Source organism: Trichomycterus rosablanca, chromosome 25, assembly GCF_030014385.1.
Source record: "Trichomycterus rosablanca isolate fTriRos1 chromosome 25, fTriRos1.hap1, whole genome shotgun sequence".
In the NCBI taxonomy this organism is placed as follows: domain Eukaryota; kingdom Metazoa; phylum Chordata; class Actinopteri; order Siluriformes; family Trichomycteridae; genus Trichomycterus; species Trichomycterus rosablanca.
The window spans coordinates 9,675,372-9,691,128 of record NC_086012.1 but is presented as its reverse complement, the minus strand read 5'-3'; the positions used below and the strand labels follow the sequence as shown (position 1 = coordinate 9,691,128).

At 39.5% G+C, this 15,757-nt stretch overlaps 1 protein-coding gene across 1 annotated transcript; it reads left to right on the top strand.

Annotated features, from left to right (window-relative positions):
* Positions 1–7,267: 7,267 nt before the first annotated feature.
* LOC134302212 (C-C motif chemokine 20-like) lies at positions 7,268–8,463 on the top strand. Its single transcript, XM_062987246.1, has 4 exons — positions 7,268–7,349; positions 7,505–7,604; positions 7,691–7,768; positions 8,460–8,463. Exons 1-4 carry the CDS (start codon positions 7,268–7,270, stop codon positions 8,461–8,463), a joined length of 264 nt encoding a protein of 87 aa, XP_062843316.1.
* The last annotated feature ends 7,294 nt before the right edge of the window (positions 8,464–15,757 follow it).

The window sequence follows — 15,757 nt, the reverse complement described above, 5'->3', positions numbered from 1 at the left end:
TTTACAAATGGAGGGCACTCAGCATCACCGCAACTCTGCCCGAAAGTGGACGGCCATCAAAACTTCCACCAAGAAGCACCAAAAAAATAATAATTCAGGTAAAGGCCAACCCACACATCACCTCCAGAGAGTTGCAGTCCTCTCTGGCAGCATCTGGGATAAATGTACATGTGTCTACAATCAGGCGAAAAATCAATAGACATGGCATTCATGGGAGAGTTGCTAGAAGGAAGCCTCTGCTCTCAAGAAAGAACAAAGTCAAATTACAGGCACCATGTTTGGAGAAAAGTCAACACTGCATATAAAGAGAAGAACCTCCTCCCAACAGTAAAGCATGGTGGTGGAAATGTGAAGGTCTGGGTCTGTTTTTCTGCCTCCGGACCTGGACGACTCCGTATTATCCAGGGAACCGTCAATTCCCAGGCCTATCAACAAATTCTTGACCAGAATCTCCCGCCATCAGTCAGGGAGTTGAAGCTGGGACAGAAATGGATTATGCAACAAGACAACGACCCAAAGCATTCCAGCAAAACTACCAAGAAATGGCTTAGGAGAAAGAAGATTCGCACTCTGTATTGGCCCAGTCAAAGTCCGGACCTCAATCCCATAGAAATGCTGTGGCAAGATCTGAAGCGGGCGATACATCATTGGTACATACCTCATACCTCATTTGTACATTAATTCCATATATACCGTATACATCTATTTACCATGTTTTATGTATACATTCCTCTATGATGTCCATAGCACCTTAATCTGTATCACTTTAACCTGCATACACTTAAAAAAATGTGGAGTAAGATTTACTTAAAAAAACTTAGGAAAGTTTTTTCACTTACAAACTGCTAGTAAATTTAACAGACCATATATTCAAGTAAAAGTTACTCACAATTCTATCTGGATTTTACTAGAAATTCTTAAGTAAAAGTTACTTTGCTACTCACCGCTTCAAGTATATTTTAATAGCTGTATCTTAGTAGATTTTACTTAAACATTGCAGCACTAAAAGCATTAAAACATGGCTTATAAAATGTTATATTATATATATTATTAAAATGCTATATTATAAAATGCCAAATAATTTTTACATTTTTCAATTCAGCATAAATGATTACCATATACAAAAAGCCACCCAACATTTTTTGTCAAACTTTTTTATTTGTTTTGCTCAATTAATGGAAATGCATTTTCAATTACAGTTCAGTGGACAAAATAATAATAATAATAATAATACATTTTATTTATATAGCGCTTTTCAAGATACTCAAAGACGCTTTACATAAGACAAATAATCAAAACAAATACGTACATACACCATACAAATCATAGTACAAAATCAAAATAGTACATCAACATCAAGAATAATTAAGATAAAAACAAAGAGAGCAGCATAAGACAGTTCATTAAAAATTAGCTAAATTATGAGAGAGAACAACAAATATAGAACAATTTCTTAAAATTAGACAGAAACAGGACAGATTTACATGCAATCAGGAAACTGAAAACTTTACAAGTTTTAGGATCTAGGACTTCACATTTCTGTCGTGATCTAAGTATAAAAACTATTTAAATGTCTTTCAAACAGCCTCAAAGTCTCACTCGCTACACAAAAGTAAAAACTGTAAATGGAAAACAAACTATAAAAGTGTCACAGTGTAACAAAATAAATTATATCAATCTTTCAAACATTTTTCTGAAAACTTAAAAATAGATGCAAGTAAAAGTGCAAGAGAAACACGCTCCAGGTGTAGTTATCCTCCTGAACTCATCTTTCACTTAAGACAAAGATTAAAAAAATAACATGTTAGTAATTATAAAGATTATGTAGACCTCAGAATGTTATGTTACATATTATAATTCAATTTTACTTTCTCAAGGTTTGCTCACAGGTTGCCTAATAATGCACATTTGTATTTGAAAGACAGCCTCAGACAGATTTATTTTTAAGTGGCAAAATGGGCTTTCATAATCATGAGACAAAAGATTTTAGAACCAACGTTTTAAGCCCACATACATTAAACGGAACAAGTTATCACGATTAATATAACTACATAACATTCATTCTGTCATGCTAACAGACGCTAATTTGGAGTCAATAGTGTAGAAAGTTCAACAACTTTTTAAATATTTATTAGTCCCCTTTGGCCAAAGAATATCTTCAACAACCGAAAACTTTGTGGTGAGAAGATTCAAAAATCAGCAGCTCGTTTTGCACTCGGTGTGTGAAACATGTCCGAACTTGCCAAATAGTTTTCTTTGTAATTATTTGTCATAAAATACATTAGTAAATTTTATTTTAAATACCAAGTAAAATTAACTATGTTTTTTATTTCTTGGATTGAAGCAAAGCAAAACTGAAAACTCCTAGTAAATATTACTTTATGTTCCACGTGTAACAGGTGTTATTTATTTTATATATATATATATATATTTTTTTTTTTCACTCAAAATCTTCATGTTCTACCCCTTGTAATTTATATTGTTTTAATTGTTGAGACAGAAATGTGTTTACGTAATGTATTTTATGTGGGGTTTTTGTATGTATTTCGATTTGGTTGCCTCTGGGGGGCGGGGGCGTTATGTAGACTCAGACTCAGACTCAGCTTTATTGTCATTCAAAACCATGTACATGATTAGAACGAAATGCAGTTACTTAGGTCTCGGTGTGTGTAAACATAATAAAATATAAAAATATAAATAGCAAGAGAAACTATGTTTAGTAAAAATAAAACTTAAGACTTAAAAACTAGAAGAAATAACTAAGATGACTAAGGAATTTTAAATATTTACATTTACATTCAAGTATTGCACAGGAACTACAGCAGCTTTATGCGGATCTAAAGTGCATGATTCAAAGTATAGCAACAGAAAAGGGCAGCACCAGTTCACAGGTGTTTAAGGTAACTGGTGCATAGACAGTACATGAGGGGTGGAGCAATTTAGCAGTCTGACTGCATCCGGAAAGAAGCTGTTTTTCAGTCTTGTTGTTTTTGCTCGGATTCAGCTTCCTCAGGAAATACAGGCGTTGGTTGGCCTTCTTTATGACAGCCATGGTGTTGGTATGCCAGGTGAGCGTGTCAGTCAGGTGAACTCCAAGGTACTTGACTGAGGGGACCATCTCCACAGCTAATCCATCAATGAGTAGAGGAGGAGGGGATGTACCAGTCCTGCGGAAATCCACAACCATGTAGTTGGTTGTGACAGGCCAACTTTCTTCAGTCTGGCTGGAGAGCGACTGAGGAGAGATTGGTTGAACCTAAGCTCCGTTATAAAAAATAGATTAAACTCATAAATGCTATGTAAACTGTTCTAAAAGTTATTAAATATGAAGCGAAATGTTTTTGTTATTTCTTTAATGGATGTGTGTTAAAGATATGTGTTATATAATTTTGTTAAATTAGAGAGTGAGATGTATTAGCTTGCTATAGCTGCCTCATGCAGTGCTAACCCTCCCCCCTTTTCCCGCTTTTTCTATTTTTTTTGGGTACAGGCTAGAGTAAAGGTGGGCACGAGGCGAGGTTTCTCACTGATTTTCTTTTTCTTGTACACATCCAGGTACGTTATATTATTTTAATCGCTTCTGTTTTATGTTTCATAAAGTGTTCTGTATAAAATTATAAAATGCTGGTAATAGAAATAGATTATTATATATATATATATATATATAATATTATATATTATAAAAAAAAAAAATATATATATACAGTGTATCACAAAAGTGAGTACACCCCTCACATTTCTGCAAATATTTTATTATATCTTTTCATGGGACAACACTATAGAAATAAAACTTGGATATAACTTAGAGTAGTCAGCGTACAGCTTGTATAGCAGTGTAGATTTACTGTCTTCTGAAAATAACTCAACACACAGCCATTAATGTCTAAATGGCTGGCAACATAAGTGAGTACACCCCACAGTGAACATGTCCAAATTGTGCCCAAAGTGTCAATATTTTGTGTGACCACCATTATTATCCAGCACTGCCTTAACCCCCCTGGGCATAGAATTCACCAGAGCTGCACAGGTTGCTACTGGAATCCTCTTCCACTCCTCCATGATGACATCACGGAGCTGGTGGATGTTAGACACTTTGAACTCCTCCACCTTCCACTTGAGGATGCCCCGCAGTGCTCAATTGGGTTTAGTCCATCACCTTTACCTTCAGCTTCCTCAGCAAGGCAGTTGTCATCTTGGAGGTTGTGTTTGGGGTCGTTATCCTGTTGGAAAACTGCCATGAGGCCCAGTTTTCGAAGGGAGGGGATCATGCTCTGTTTCAGAATGTCACAGTACATGTTGGAATTCATGTTTCCCTCAATGAACTGCAGCTCCCCAGTGCCAGCAACACTCATGCAGCCCAAGACCATGATGCTACCACCACCATGCTTGACTGTAGGCAAGATACAGTTGTCTTGGTACTTCTCACCAGGGCGCCGCCACACATGCTGGACACCATCTGAGCCAAACAAGTTTATCTTGGTCTCGTCAGACCACAGGGCATTCCAGTAATCCATGTTCTTGGACTGCTTGTCTTCAGCAAACTGTTTGCGGGCTTTCTTGTGCGTCAGCTTCCTTCTGGGATGACGACCATGCAGACCGAGTTGATGCAGTGTGCGGCGTATGGTCTGAGCACTGACAGGCTGACCTCCCACGTCTTCAACCTCTGCAGCAATGCTGGCAGCACTCATGTGTCTATTTTTTAAAGCCAACCTCTGGATATGACGCCGAACACGTGGACTCAACTTCTTTGGTCGACCCTGGCGAAGCCTGTTCCGAGTGGAACCTGTCCTGGAAAACCGCTGTATGACCTTGGCCACCATGCTGTAGCTCAGTTTCAGGGTGTTAGCAATCTTCTTATAGCCCAGGCCATCTTTGTGGAGAGCAACAATTCTATTTCTCACATCCTCGGAGAGTTCTTTGCCATGAGGTGCCATGTTGAATATCCAGTGGCCAGTATGAGAGAATTGTACCCAAAACACCAAATTTAACAGCCCTGCTCCCCATTTACACCTGGGACCTTGACACATGACACCAGGGAGGGACAACGACACATTTGGGCACAATTTGGACATGTTCACTGTGGGGTGTACTCACTTATGTTGCCAGCTATTTAGACATTAATGGCTGTGTGTTGAGTTATTTTCAGAAGACAGTAAATCTACACTGCTATACAAGCTGTACACTGACTACTCTAAGTTATATCCAAGTTTCATGTCTATAGTGTTGTCCCATGAAAAGATATAATGAAATATTTGCAGAAATGTGAGGGGTGTACTCACTTTTGTGATACACTGTATATATATATACAGTATATATAGTATATACTGTATGTGTGTGTGTGTATAAAATGTTATTTTATGTGGGTTTTTATTACTAGAATATTGTATTTGATTTGTTATATGGACTTAATACTTCAGTCTGGCTGGAGAGCGACTGAGGAGAGGCTAGTGTAAAGGTGGGCATGAGGCGAGGTTTCTCACTGCTTTTCTTTTTCTTGTACACATCCAGATTCATCTCATCCATTCAATAAATATATGTCTGGTACCGGCAGCAGTGGTCCGTGGGTCTTCTTTCCTCTTTTAAAAATAAATAAATCACAATGCAGAGGTGGCGTGACCGGTTCCTCATCATCATTGTAAAGTGGACCGGTTACATTGGTGCCGTGACCCGGATCCTTCAGAAGGATCAGCGCCAGCTTGACCACGAGAGGTGCTGCATTCTTCATTCACCATCATAGAGACTGGTTTGAACTGTTTTCTTCTTTGCGCCTCATTTCACACAGACTTAAAAAAATAAATAAATAACACCTGTTACACACGCATGTGCATTGCATGAAATTATACGTGAAATTCTTAAGTAGCAAGACTGTACTAGAATATTCTTGTATAAAGTACTTCACTAATCTGCACCTTAATCTGTAGGTATATTGTTTTTAGCTGTATATCTTGTTTATAGTCAACTTTATTTATATAGCACTTTTTACAATAGACATTGTCTCAAAGCAACTTTACAAAATCCAGGACCAACAGATACAAAAACCCCTGTTGAGCAAGCCGAGGGCGACTGTGGCAAGGAAAAACTCCCTGAAAATTACAGGAAGAAACCTTGAGAGGAACCAGACTCAGCAGGGCCCATCCTTCTTGTACATTCAGTAATATATTCAACTTCATAGATCTTGTTCATACCACTGCTATTTACCCACTGTAAATAATGTACATCATAAATACTGTATATCCTGCACTTTCTGCTTATTGCACTTCTGGTTAGATGCTAAACTGCATTTCGTTGCCTTGTACTTGTACATGTGTAATGACAATAAAGTTGAATCTAATCTAATCTAATCTAATCTAATACATGCCAGATGTCCCTCCAACCTCTCTCAACTGGCTTCTGAGTTCTGCAAGGAGGAGTGGGCAAAACTCCCAAAAAGCAGATGTGAGACACTCGTTTGTGGTTACAGAAGACGTCATGGCTGCAAAAGGAGGTGCCACAAGCTACTAACTTAAAGAGTTCACATACTTTTGCACTTGGCAGATTTTCAGTTTTTTGAGAGATAAATTACTTTTGTTGAATAAATAATGAAAATATATATCTTTTTTCTGTGTGTCCTTTATTTGTAAGGTCTGCTTTACAAATTGAGATTTGGATGTTCATTTCATAAGTTTTTTTTTTTTTTTAAGAAAACAATGACCATGTTTGGGTGGTTCACAAACTTTCAAGCAGCACTGTATATAGTAGCCATAACATTAAAACCACCTCCTTGTTTCTACACTCACTATCCATTTTATCAGCTCCACTTACCATATAGAAGCACTTTGTAGTTCTACAATTACTGACTGTAGTCCATGTGTTTCTCTACATACCTTTTAAACCTGCTTTCACCCTGTTCTTCAATGGTCAGGACCCCCACAGGAGCACTACAGAGCAGGTATTATTGGTATGTAGTTACTGGTATGTCATTTTTTTCTTTCGACACTAGTTTTAAAAACAACTCTTTAATTGTTTATTTTAACAGTAGCACACCCTACACCCTGTCAATCTAATAGCAAAGAATGGACTCGGAAATTTCCAGAATCCCTTTTTTAACGTGAACTTCCTTATTGTACTGTCAAGGAAAGCTAGTGTGTAGGAACGTGCAGAGGTGGAAAACCCACTGATCTCATCAGGTGTGTAATTTCCAGTGATGGAGGATGGACTATAAAGCTAGAGGCGAGTTCAGAGAGTGTTCGCAGTACACACACAGTGCACTAAGAGTGACTCAGTGACAATGGGCAAGATTTCAGGTGCAGCACTTACACTCCTGCTGGTCATCACAGTCAGTCTGTTCTTTCAGGACGAAGCAGCTTTCGGTAAGAGATTCTGTGTTCTTCTGTTCACCTGTTTGCATAAAAATAGCTTTTATTACATTATTTACAGCCTTTACTACCTGAATAAGTGCTGTAAATCACAATACAGTAGCATAATATTAATAGCTAATACATTTCCCTTTTATCTTTACATTTAGGATGTTGCAGGAATTATTCCAAAGGGAGGATCTCTATTAATCGCATCTGTGGCTTTTCAATCCAGAACATGACAGCAACATGTGAAATCAATGCTATCATGTAAGTGTAAAATATACAATATGCACATATGATTATTTCAGGTCAGTGACTATACCAAGATTAATTCCTGTTTTTTTTCTTCTTAGTTTCCACACCTGTAAAGGAAGACAACTGTGTGTTGATCCTGCTGAGTCTTGGGTGATGGACCGCATCTACACACTAAGGTGAGTGCGCAAAGCAATTTAACAATCGGGTTCCTTGGTTTGTTTGTTTGTTAGGATTTTAACGTCATGTTTTACACTTTTGGTTACATTCATGACAGGAACGGTAGTTACTTGTTACACAAGATTCATCAGTTCACAAGGATATATCAAACACAGTCACCTCACTTGTCCTCGCATGGCCTTGGACTGTGGGAGGAAACCCAGACACGGGGAGAACATGCTAACTCTACACAGAAAGGACCCGGGCTGCCCCAACTGGGGATCGAACCCAGGACCTTCTTACAGACTGAACAGATTAATAATAAAAATATTAATAAGTGTAATATTAAATAATACTATTAATAATAATATGGACAGATAATCAAGGAGGCAGGACATGTTTGTACTAGATGGCAAAATGTATTCTGGCAGATCCATAAGATACATAATAAAAGTCTATATTAGGTCACAAAGCAAGCATGCAGATGGGGGTGCTGGAGCCCATCCCAGATTTTCAATGGGCGCAAGGCACACAGTAACACCCTGGACGGGGCCCCAGTCCATCGCAGGGCAGACACACATACACACACACATACACACACCAATTCACCTATAGGGCAATTCAGTGTCTCCAATTAACCTGACTGCAACTAAAGTCGAGGAATAATGCAGCTCTCCATACACAAAACTGATATGAACTCACCTCGTGCAGGTGAAAAGATGCAGTAGGTACTGCATACGTGTCGGAGGGGGCGTGTGTCAGTTGCGGTGCTCCTCAGTCTGCAGTGGAGGGTTGTATCGGTAGAGGGGAAGCGTTATGCAATCAGAGTAATTGGATACGACTAGATTAGGGGGGAAAATTGGGGGTAAAATTGCAAGGAAAAAAAAACTAGCTACGGCATGTTTGTAAGATTTAACTTTGATAAAGTTGATTTGTAATATAAATTGCTCTGAGGTAACAAAGAATCCATGTTATTACTTATTGATTATTTGTGATGGGTGGCACAGTGGCTCAGTAAATTGTACCCACTGCGAAACTGAATAGGATGAAGCATGGTAAAACTGACAATGAATGAATGCATAATTACTTCATGTTCTGTAATGTTAGGAACTATGCCAGTACTATACAGTAGAAATGACTCTTTCTTTTTTTCCTTTTAGGGATAAAGTGGAAAGTATGAAAAACATCAGCGAAGAGGCTAATGTAGTACTATGTACTACCAACTGGAAAATAAACATATTATATATTATATATATCCATTGATTAGTAGACTATGCTTTATGGAGAAGCTCATTTCCATTATGCAAGTTGCATAACTTTGCTGTATATACATCATGTATACTTAATTTGTATTATTATATGTTAAATTTGCAGTATTTAAATTATGTACCAGTTTTGTTTTTTAAAAAATAATGTGTTTTGAAAGAAAATGTAAAGAGGAAGTGGTATCAGTTAAACAATAGTATTGGTGAATATCAACCCTGAATTTCCTAAGCATTGTCAGATATTAAATACTAACAAACCCACCTCTACATGTTATAAAATGACAATATCCTCATGGCTTTTACAGAATTAAGCTTTTAATACATTGTGCTTGTTCTAACTGTGAAAACTTTTACTTATAAGTGAATAAACTTTCATTCAACACATTTACAGTCTCTCCTGCTACATTATTGTGCAAGAACATCCTATATTTTTGGCATATAGTACCACATGTAGGTCCTGCAATGCTCGAATGAAATGAAAAGAAAATCTATATAGTAGCTTTAACTTTAAAACCACCTCGTTGTTTCTACACTCACTTTTCATTTTATCAGCTCAACTTACCATATAGACACACTCTGTAGTTCTACAATTACTGACTGTAGTCCATCTGTTTCTCTACGTACATACCTTTTTAACCTGCTTTCACCCTGTTCTTCAATGGTCAGGACCATTTTTAGGTGGTGGATCATTCTCAGCACTGCGGTGACACTGATATGGTGGTGGTGTGTTAGTGTGTGTTGTGCTGGTATGAGTGGATCAGACACAGCAGCGCTGCTGGAGTTTTTAAATACCGTGTCCACTTACTGTCCACTCTATTAGACACTCCTACCTAGTTGGTCCACCGTGTAGATGTAAAGTCAGAGACGATCGCTCATCTATTGCTGCTGTTTGAGTTGCTCATCTTCTAGACCTTCATCAGTGGTCACAGGACGCTGCCCACGGGGCGCTGTTGTCTGGATATTTTTGGTTGGTGGACGATTCTCAGTCCAGCAGTGACAGGTGGTTAAAAACTCCAGCAGCATTGCTGTGTCTGATCCACTCATACCAGCACAATACCCACTAACACACCACCACCATGTCAGTGTCACTGCAGTGCTGAGAATGATCCAGTAAACAGTGGTCCTGGGAGAGTCCTGACCATTTAAGAACAGCATGACAGGGGGCTAACAAAGCATGCAGAGAAACAGATGGACTACAGTCAGTAATTGTAGAACTACAAAATGCTTCTATATGGTGATTGTGAGCCAGTCCTATTCACCCAACATCAGTTTCTGAACTCTTTTGAATTAGCAAATGTACACAGACACTCAACGATTTTGTAAAATAGGTTCCTCTAAATATGATGGCATACTTTTGGACCTATGGTTTATGTTAAGCACTGACTGGCTGCACAGGTGAGATTTGATCTACTTTAATCAGATGTGTCCAAACTGGTATGGCTGGTTGCTGTACTAATTTAACCTTTGACATACTTCAGACGTGTTGAGAAATAAGTCTTTTACTCTTAGGGTTGGGCAAGGAAGTATTCAAGTATTTATAAATCCAAAATTCATTTTAAATAAGTATATAGTGTATGTTGGGGTTTATGTCATTTTAAAACATTCCTGCCATATCAGCAACTGATAGGAACGGTGATGAATCCCAAAATTATGCAAAGCTGCATAAGTGAGTAGAATATACACGGACCAGGCATAACATTATGACCACTGACAGGTGAAGTGAATAACACTGATTATCTCTTCATCACAGCACCTGTTAGTAGGTGGGATATATTAGGCAGCAAGTGAACATTTTATCCTCAAAGTTGATGTGTTAGAAGCAGGAAAATTGGACAAGCATAAGGATTTGAGCCAATTTGACCAAATTGTGATGGCTGAACGACTGGGTCAGGCATCTCCAAAACTGCAGCTCTTGTGGGGTGTTCCCGGTCTGCAGTGGTCAATATCTATCAAAAGTTGTTCAAGGAAGGAACAGTGTGCAATTTTTTATGGGACTTATGTTTTTTATGGGGTGTGTCAGTTCCCTTGGCAAAGGTCATTTACACTTCTGGGATGGCAGCATTAATGCAGAAAAGTACATTGAGATCTTAGAGCAACATGTGCTGCCTTCAAGACGTCATCTTTTCCAGGGACGTCCATGCATTTTTCAAAAAAACAATGTAAACCAACATGCTGCACACATTACAAAGGCATGGCTGTGGAAGAAGAGGGTACGGGTACTGGACTGGCTTGTCTGCAGTCCTGACCTGTCCCCAATAGAGAATGTGTGAAGGATTTTGAATCGAAAAATGTGACGACGACGACGACCCCGTACTGTTGCACATCTTAAGACGTGTTTGCAGGAAGAACGGGACAAAATAAAACCTGCAACACTAAATCACTTGGTCTCCTCTGTGCCAAAACGTCTTTTAAGTGTGGTGAAAAGGAATGACAACATTACAAAGTGGTAAATGCTGTACTGCCCCAACTTTTTTTGGAATGTGTTGCAGGCCTGAAATGCAGGAATGGATGTTTATTAATAAATGAAATGAAGTTGAGCAGATGAAACATGAAATATCTCAGGTTCATCCTGTCTGCAATCAAATAAAATTCAAAGTAAATGTAAAATGTGGTTTTTTTTTATTATTTGCATTTTCCATGCTGTCCCAACTGTTTTTGATATGGAGTGGTAAATAGAAAGATTCTGAATGCAGGTACACAGTCACTGCATAATTCTACACACTTTGTATTATCATCATTGTCCATCTTGTTAGTGTACATGACTAACAAGTGTACGCAATCTATAAAGATAAAAATGTTGCCGATAAGCAGAAACGTGCGACTAGAGCTTGGAAATTTCCAGACAGAATTTTCTGACACTTTGTCCCTCAGCTGTAACAACAGAAAGTAAACACAGTAATGCAAAGAGTGAGGAACTGGTGGAACTGCCAAAAACCACAAACTGGTTTAATAAGTAAAACGAAAGACAAGCAGAGAGCATCTATGCACGCACATACAGCCTTCATTGTCAGACTACATTTATATATTAAGATTTTTTTTTTTTTAATTATCTATTTTTTCCCACTTTTTCCCCTAAATTTTTATCCCTATTCTAATCGTGTCCAATTACCCTGATTGTGTCCTCTACTGTATACTGATTCGACCCTTTTGCCGCTGACTGAGGACGCCACTCAACTGACTTGCGCCCCCTCCGGCACGCAATCAGTACAGCCTGCATTTTTCACCTGCACGAGCCGAGTTCATACACCGAGAGACACTGCGCACGGAGGGTCACACCCCCCTCAATGTTATTCCTCAGCCCTGTGCAGGTGCCGTCAGTCAACCAGCAGGGTTGCCGCAGTCGCACCAGTTATGAGGACCTACGCTCCGACTCTACCCCTAACCCTGAACAACAGCCAAACGTTGTTCATACTGCCGCCCAACCCAGTCGGAAAGGCAGAGCTGAGTTTCGATACGATGTATCTAGAAACCCAACTCTGGTGCGCTAGCGTACTTTACCACTGCGCCACCTGAGCGGCCTATATATTAAGATTTTAACGTCATGTTTTACACTTTGGTTACATTCATGACAGGACAGGTAGTTACTCATTACACAAGATTCATCAGTTCAATTCATCTCACTTGCATGTCTTTGGACTATGGGAAGAAACCCACGCAGACACGGGGAGAGCATGCAAACTACACACCTGGGAATCGAACCCAGGACCTTCTTGCTATGAAGCGACCGTGCTGCCCTCCTGTCAGGCTATAAGCAGCATGACTGCAGCTTAGTGTAAAATCTGACGCAGTACCCTGAAGATTCACTAGATGTCATCCAAACATGTATCTTGGGGTTGGAGTCAAATCATGGAGTTACAGCTCAACATAATCATAGCATTTTAACACTATGACCAAAAGTACAGTCAAGTCAAAAAGTCTGCACACCACTTTCACCTTCTCCACATTTTATTACATTACAGACTCATTCTATAACAGATTGAGTTCTTTTTTGAGTCACAAAATTCTACACAAAATAGCCCATAATGACAAAGTGAAAGCAGGTTTTTAGACATTTGTGCAAATGTATTAAAAAACAAAATGTGCAAATTAAAAATCATCAAAATATGTACACAACTGTGCACACCCTTTGATATGACACCCAAAAGTGAGCTGAGGTGCATTTTGTTTTCACTGATACTGCTTGAAATGTTTCTACAGTTTAATTGGAGTCCACCTGTGGTAAATTCAATTGATTAGGAAATGGTTGGGGATTGCCAACAGCTGCCTATATAAGGTCCCACAGTTGACAGTGCATATCAGAGCAAACTCCAAGCCATGGGGTCAAAGGAATTATCTGTAAACCTCAGAAACAGGATTGAGTCAAGGCATAGATCTGGAGAAGGGTACAGAATAATCGCTGCAGCTTTACAGCTCCCAAAGAGCACAGTGGCCACCATCATTCATAAATGGATAAAGTTTGAAACCACCAAAAGTCTAACTAGACCTGGCCGCCCGGCCAAACCGAGCGGTCGGAGAAGACGGGCCTTGGCCAGGGAGGTAAGCAGGAACCAGAGGGTCACACTGACAGGGGTCCAGCGCATCGTTGTGGAGATGGAAGAACCTATCAAAAGAACAACCATGCAGGCAGCACTCCACTAGTAAAGGCTTAATTTTAATGTGTTAGAACAGTTGGCCTGCACAAAGCCTTGAAACCTAAAAACATTCTGATCATTAGAAGTGTAATGTCAATTGCAAGCTAGATTTGCTTGTTCAACTTTAGTGCCTGACCTCACAAATACTCTAAAAATAAATAAATAAATTCTTCTAGCTAAGCAATGTAAGTCCCCCAAGTAAATGCCTCTTTGTTATATTTACAGCATTTAGCAGACACGTTTTACTAAACGTTTTACTAGTCCAGTACCTTAACCACTAGACTACAACTGCCTACAACTTCCTTGCAACTCTCAGAACCACCTTTAGTGTAACATGGATATTCTTTATCATCAGTCCTCTGATCTTTGCAACTTGGTGTTACTGTTGCCATTCCAATGAATGATGTTCTAGATTATTTAAATGACCAATGAAGTTTGGTTATATTTTTTTTTTTGTATCCACTTCATAATTTCTCCATTAAATTGTAAACTGGCAGCTGGCCGGGCACCTTTCTTGACACGGGAGATTACGACATCTGCTGACCAGTTGAGGCACCTGTGGGGGGGTGGAGTCTGGCTGATCATGGATGACAGTGTGTGGCTCTTCACACACAATACTGTGCTCTGTGAGGCCCTGACAGGCTCTGCCCTTCTCGATCGGCTGTGGGGGAGGTGGCAGCAGCAAAAGAGAGATTAGTTCCAACTGGACATGACTGGGTTGGGTGAAAAAAGAGGAAAACCAATAATCAGTTGATCAAAAATTTTTTAAACTAAACTCTGAGGCATGTTTATTAGTGTATCTTGTATGGTATTCTGCTCTCAATCTTTATTCCAAAATGCAGTCAATGCTTTTTTATTTAGCTTTTTAAATCTTTATTTAGTTTTGTTTCAGACTTTTTAAAAATGTTAACAAGTTGGCAAAAAAAATGGGTTGCTTTAGAAAAGGGGTTACCAACACCTGCAGGGACCATGTGAGTCGCCCGCAGGGCATGTTCTAGAAATAGCACTAGTGACTATAGTCAGTGGCGATTTCTCTAAGACTGCAAGGGAGGCTCAGCTTCCCCTAAAATGTCAACAATTAAATGGTCAAATATGTACAGTTGTGTTAACATTTCATTGACTACAAATGCGTTAGAACACGTTCATCTCAAAGACGAGTTCGTTCAGAATCAGCTACTTATCACAAATCGACTGACTCGAACTTCTCATACATTCCCGTAGCGTCAATGCATTTGCCCGCAGAAGCTGAGCGTCTCTTCACTTCAACGGGACTGCATGGAAGGATCATTGGATAAATGCCACGATTTTGTCCCGCCCCCGGACGCTGAGCGTCTCTGGGGGTGAATGGAGCAGTGGGCGGGTCTGGACGCGGAGCTTCTGCAAGATTGGAGGATCAGTCGAAAGGCTGAATCCCGTTTTGATTGACAGCTATTTTGAGATCTACACCATCAATTAATCACTGGGAGCTTCAGTCCCATCGCGGATTTTGCGAGTGAAGTCAAAAGACAAACTGCAACCCATTCCAGGCCATTTTCTTAAAAAGGAACGGAGGGCAGAATTTATGTACCCAAGAAGGATGGGATGTAATTTTCAGGGACTTTTTCCTTGCCACAGTCACCCTTGGCTTGCTCAACAGGGGTTTTTGTATCTGTTGGTCCTGGATTTTGTAAAGTTGCTTTGAGACAATGTCTATTGTAAAAAGTGCTATAGAAATAAAGTTGACTTGACATGTATAAATAAATGGACAAATTTTATGATGTAAGCCGACAATGAGCTTCCCCTCTTTGAAAGACCAGCAGCCGCCACTGCTATAGATCTCCGTCTAAAAATTGTATTTGTGTTGCTGTTCTTTTTGAATCATTACTTGCATTGATGTACACCCCGATCAGGCATAACATTATGACCACCTTCCTTCTATTGTGGCGCCAAAACAGCCCTGCAACTGTGATGCACTGTGTATTCTGACACCTTTCTGTCAGAACCAGCATTAACTTCTTCAGCAATTTGAGCTACAGTAGCTCGTCTGTTGGATCGGACCACACGGCCCAGCCTTCGCTCCCCACGTGCATCAATGAGCCTTGGCCGCCCATCACCCAGTCGCCGGTTTACCACT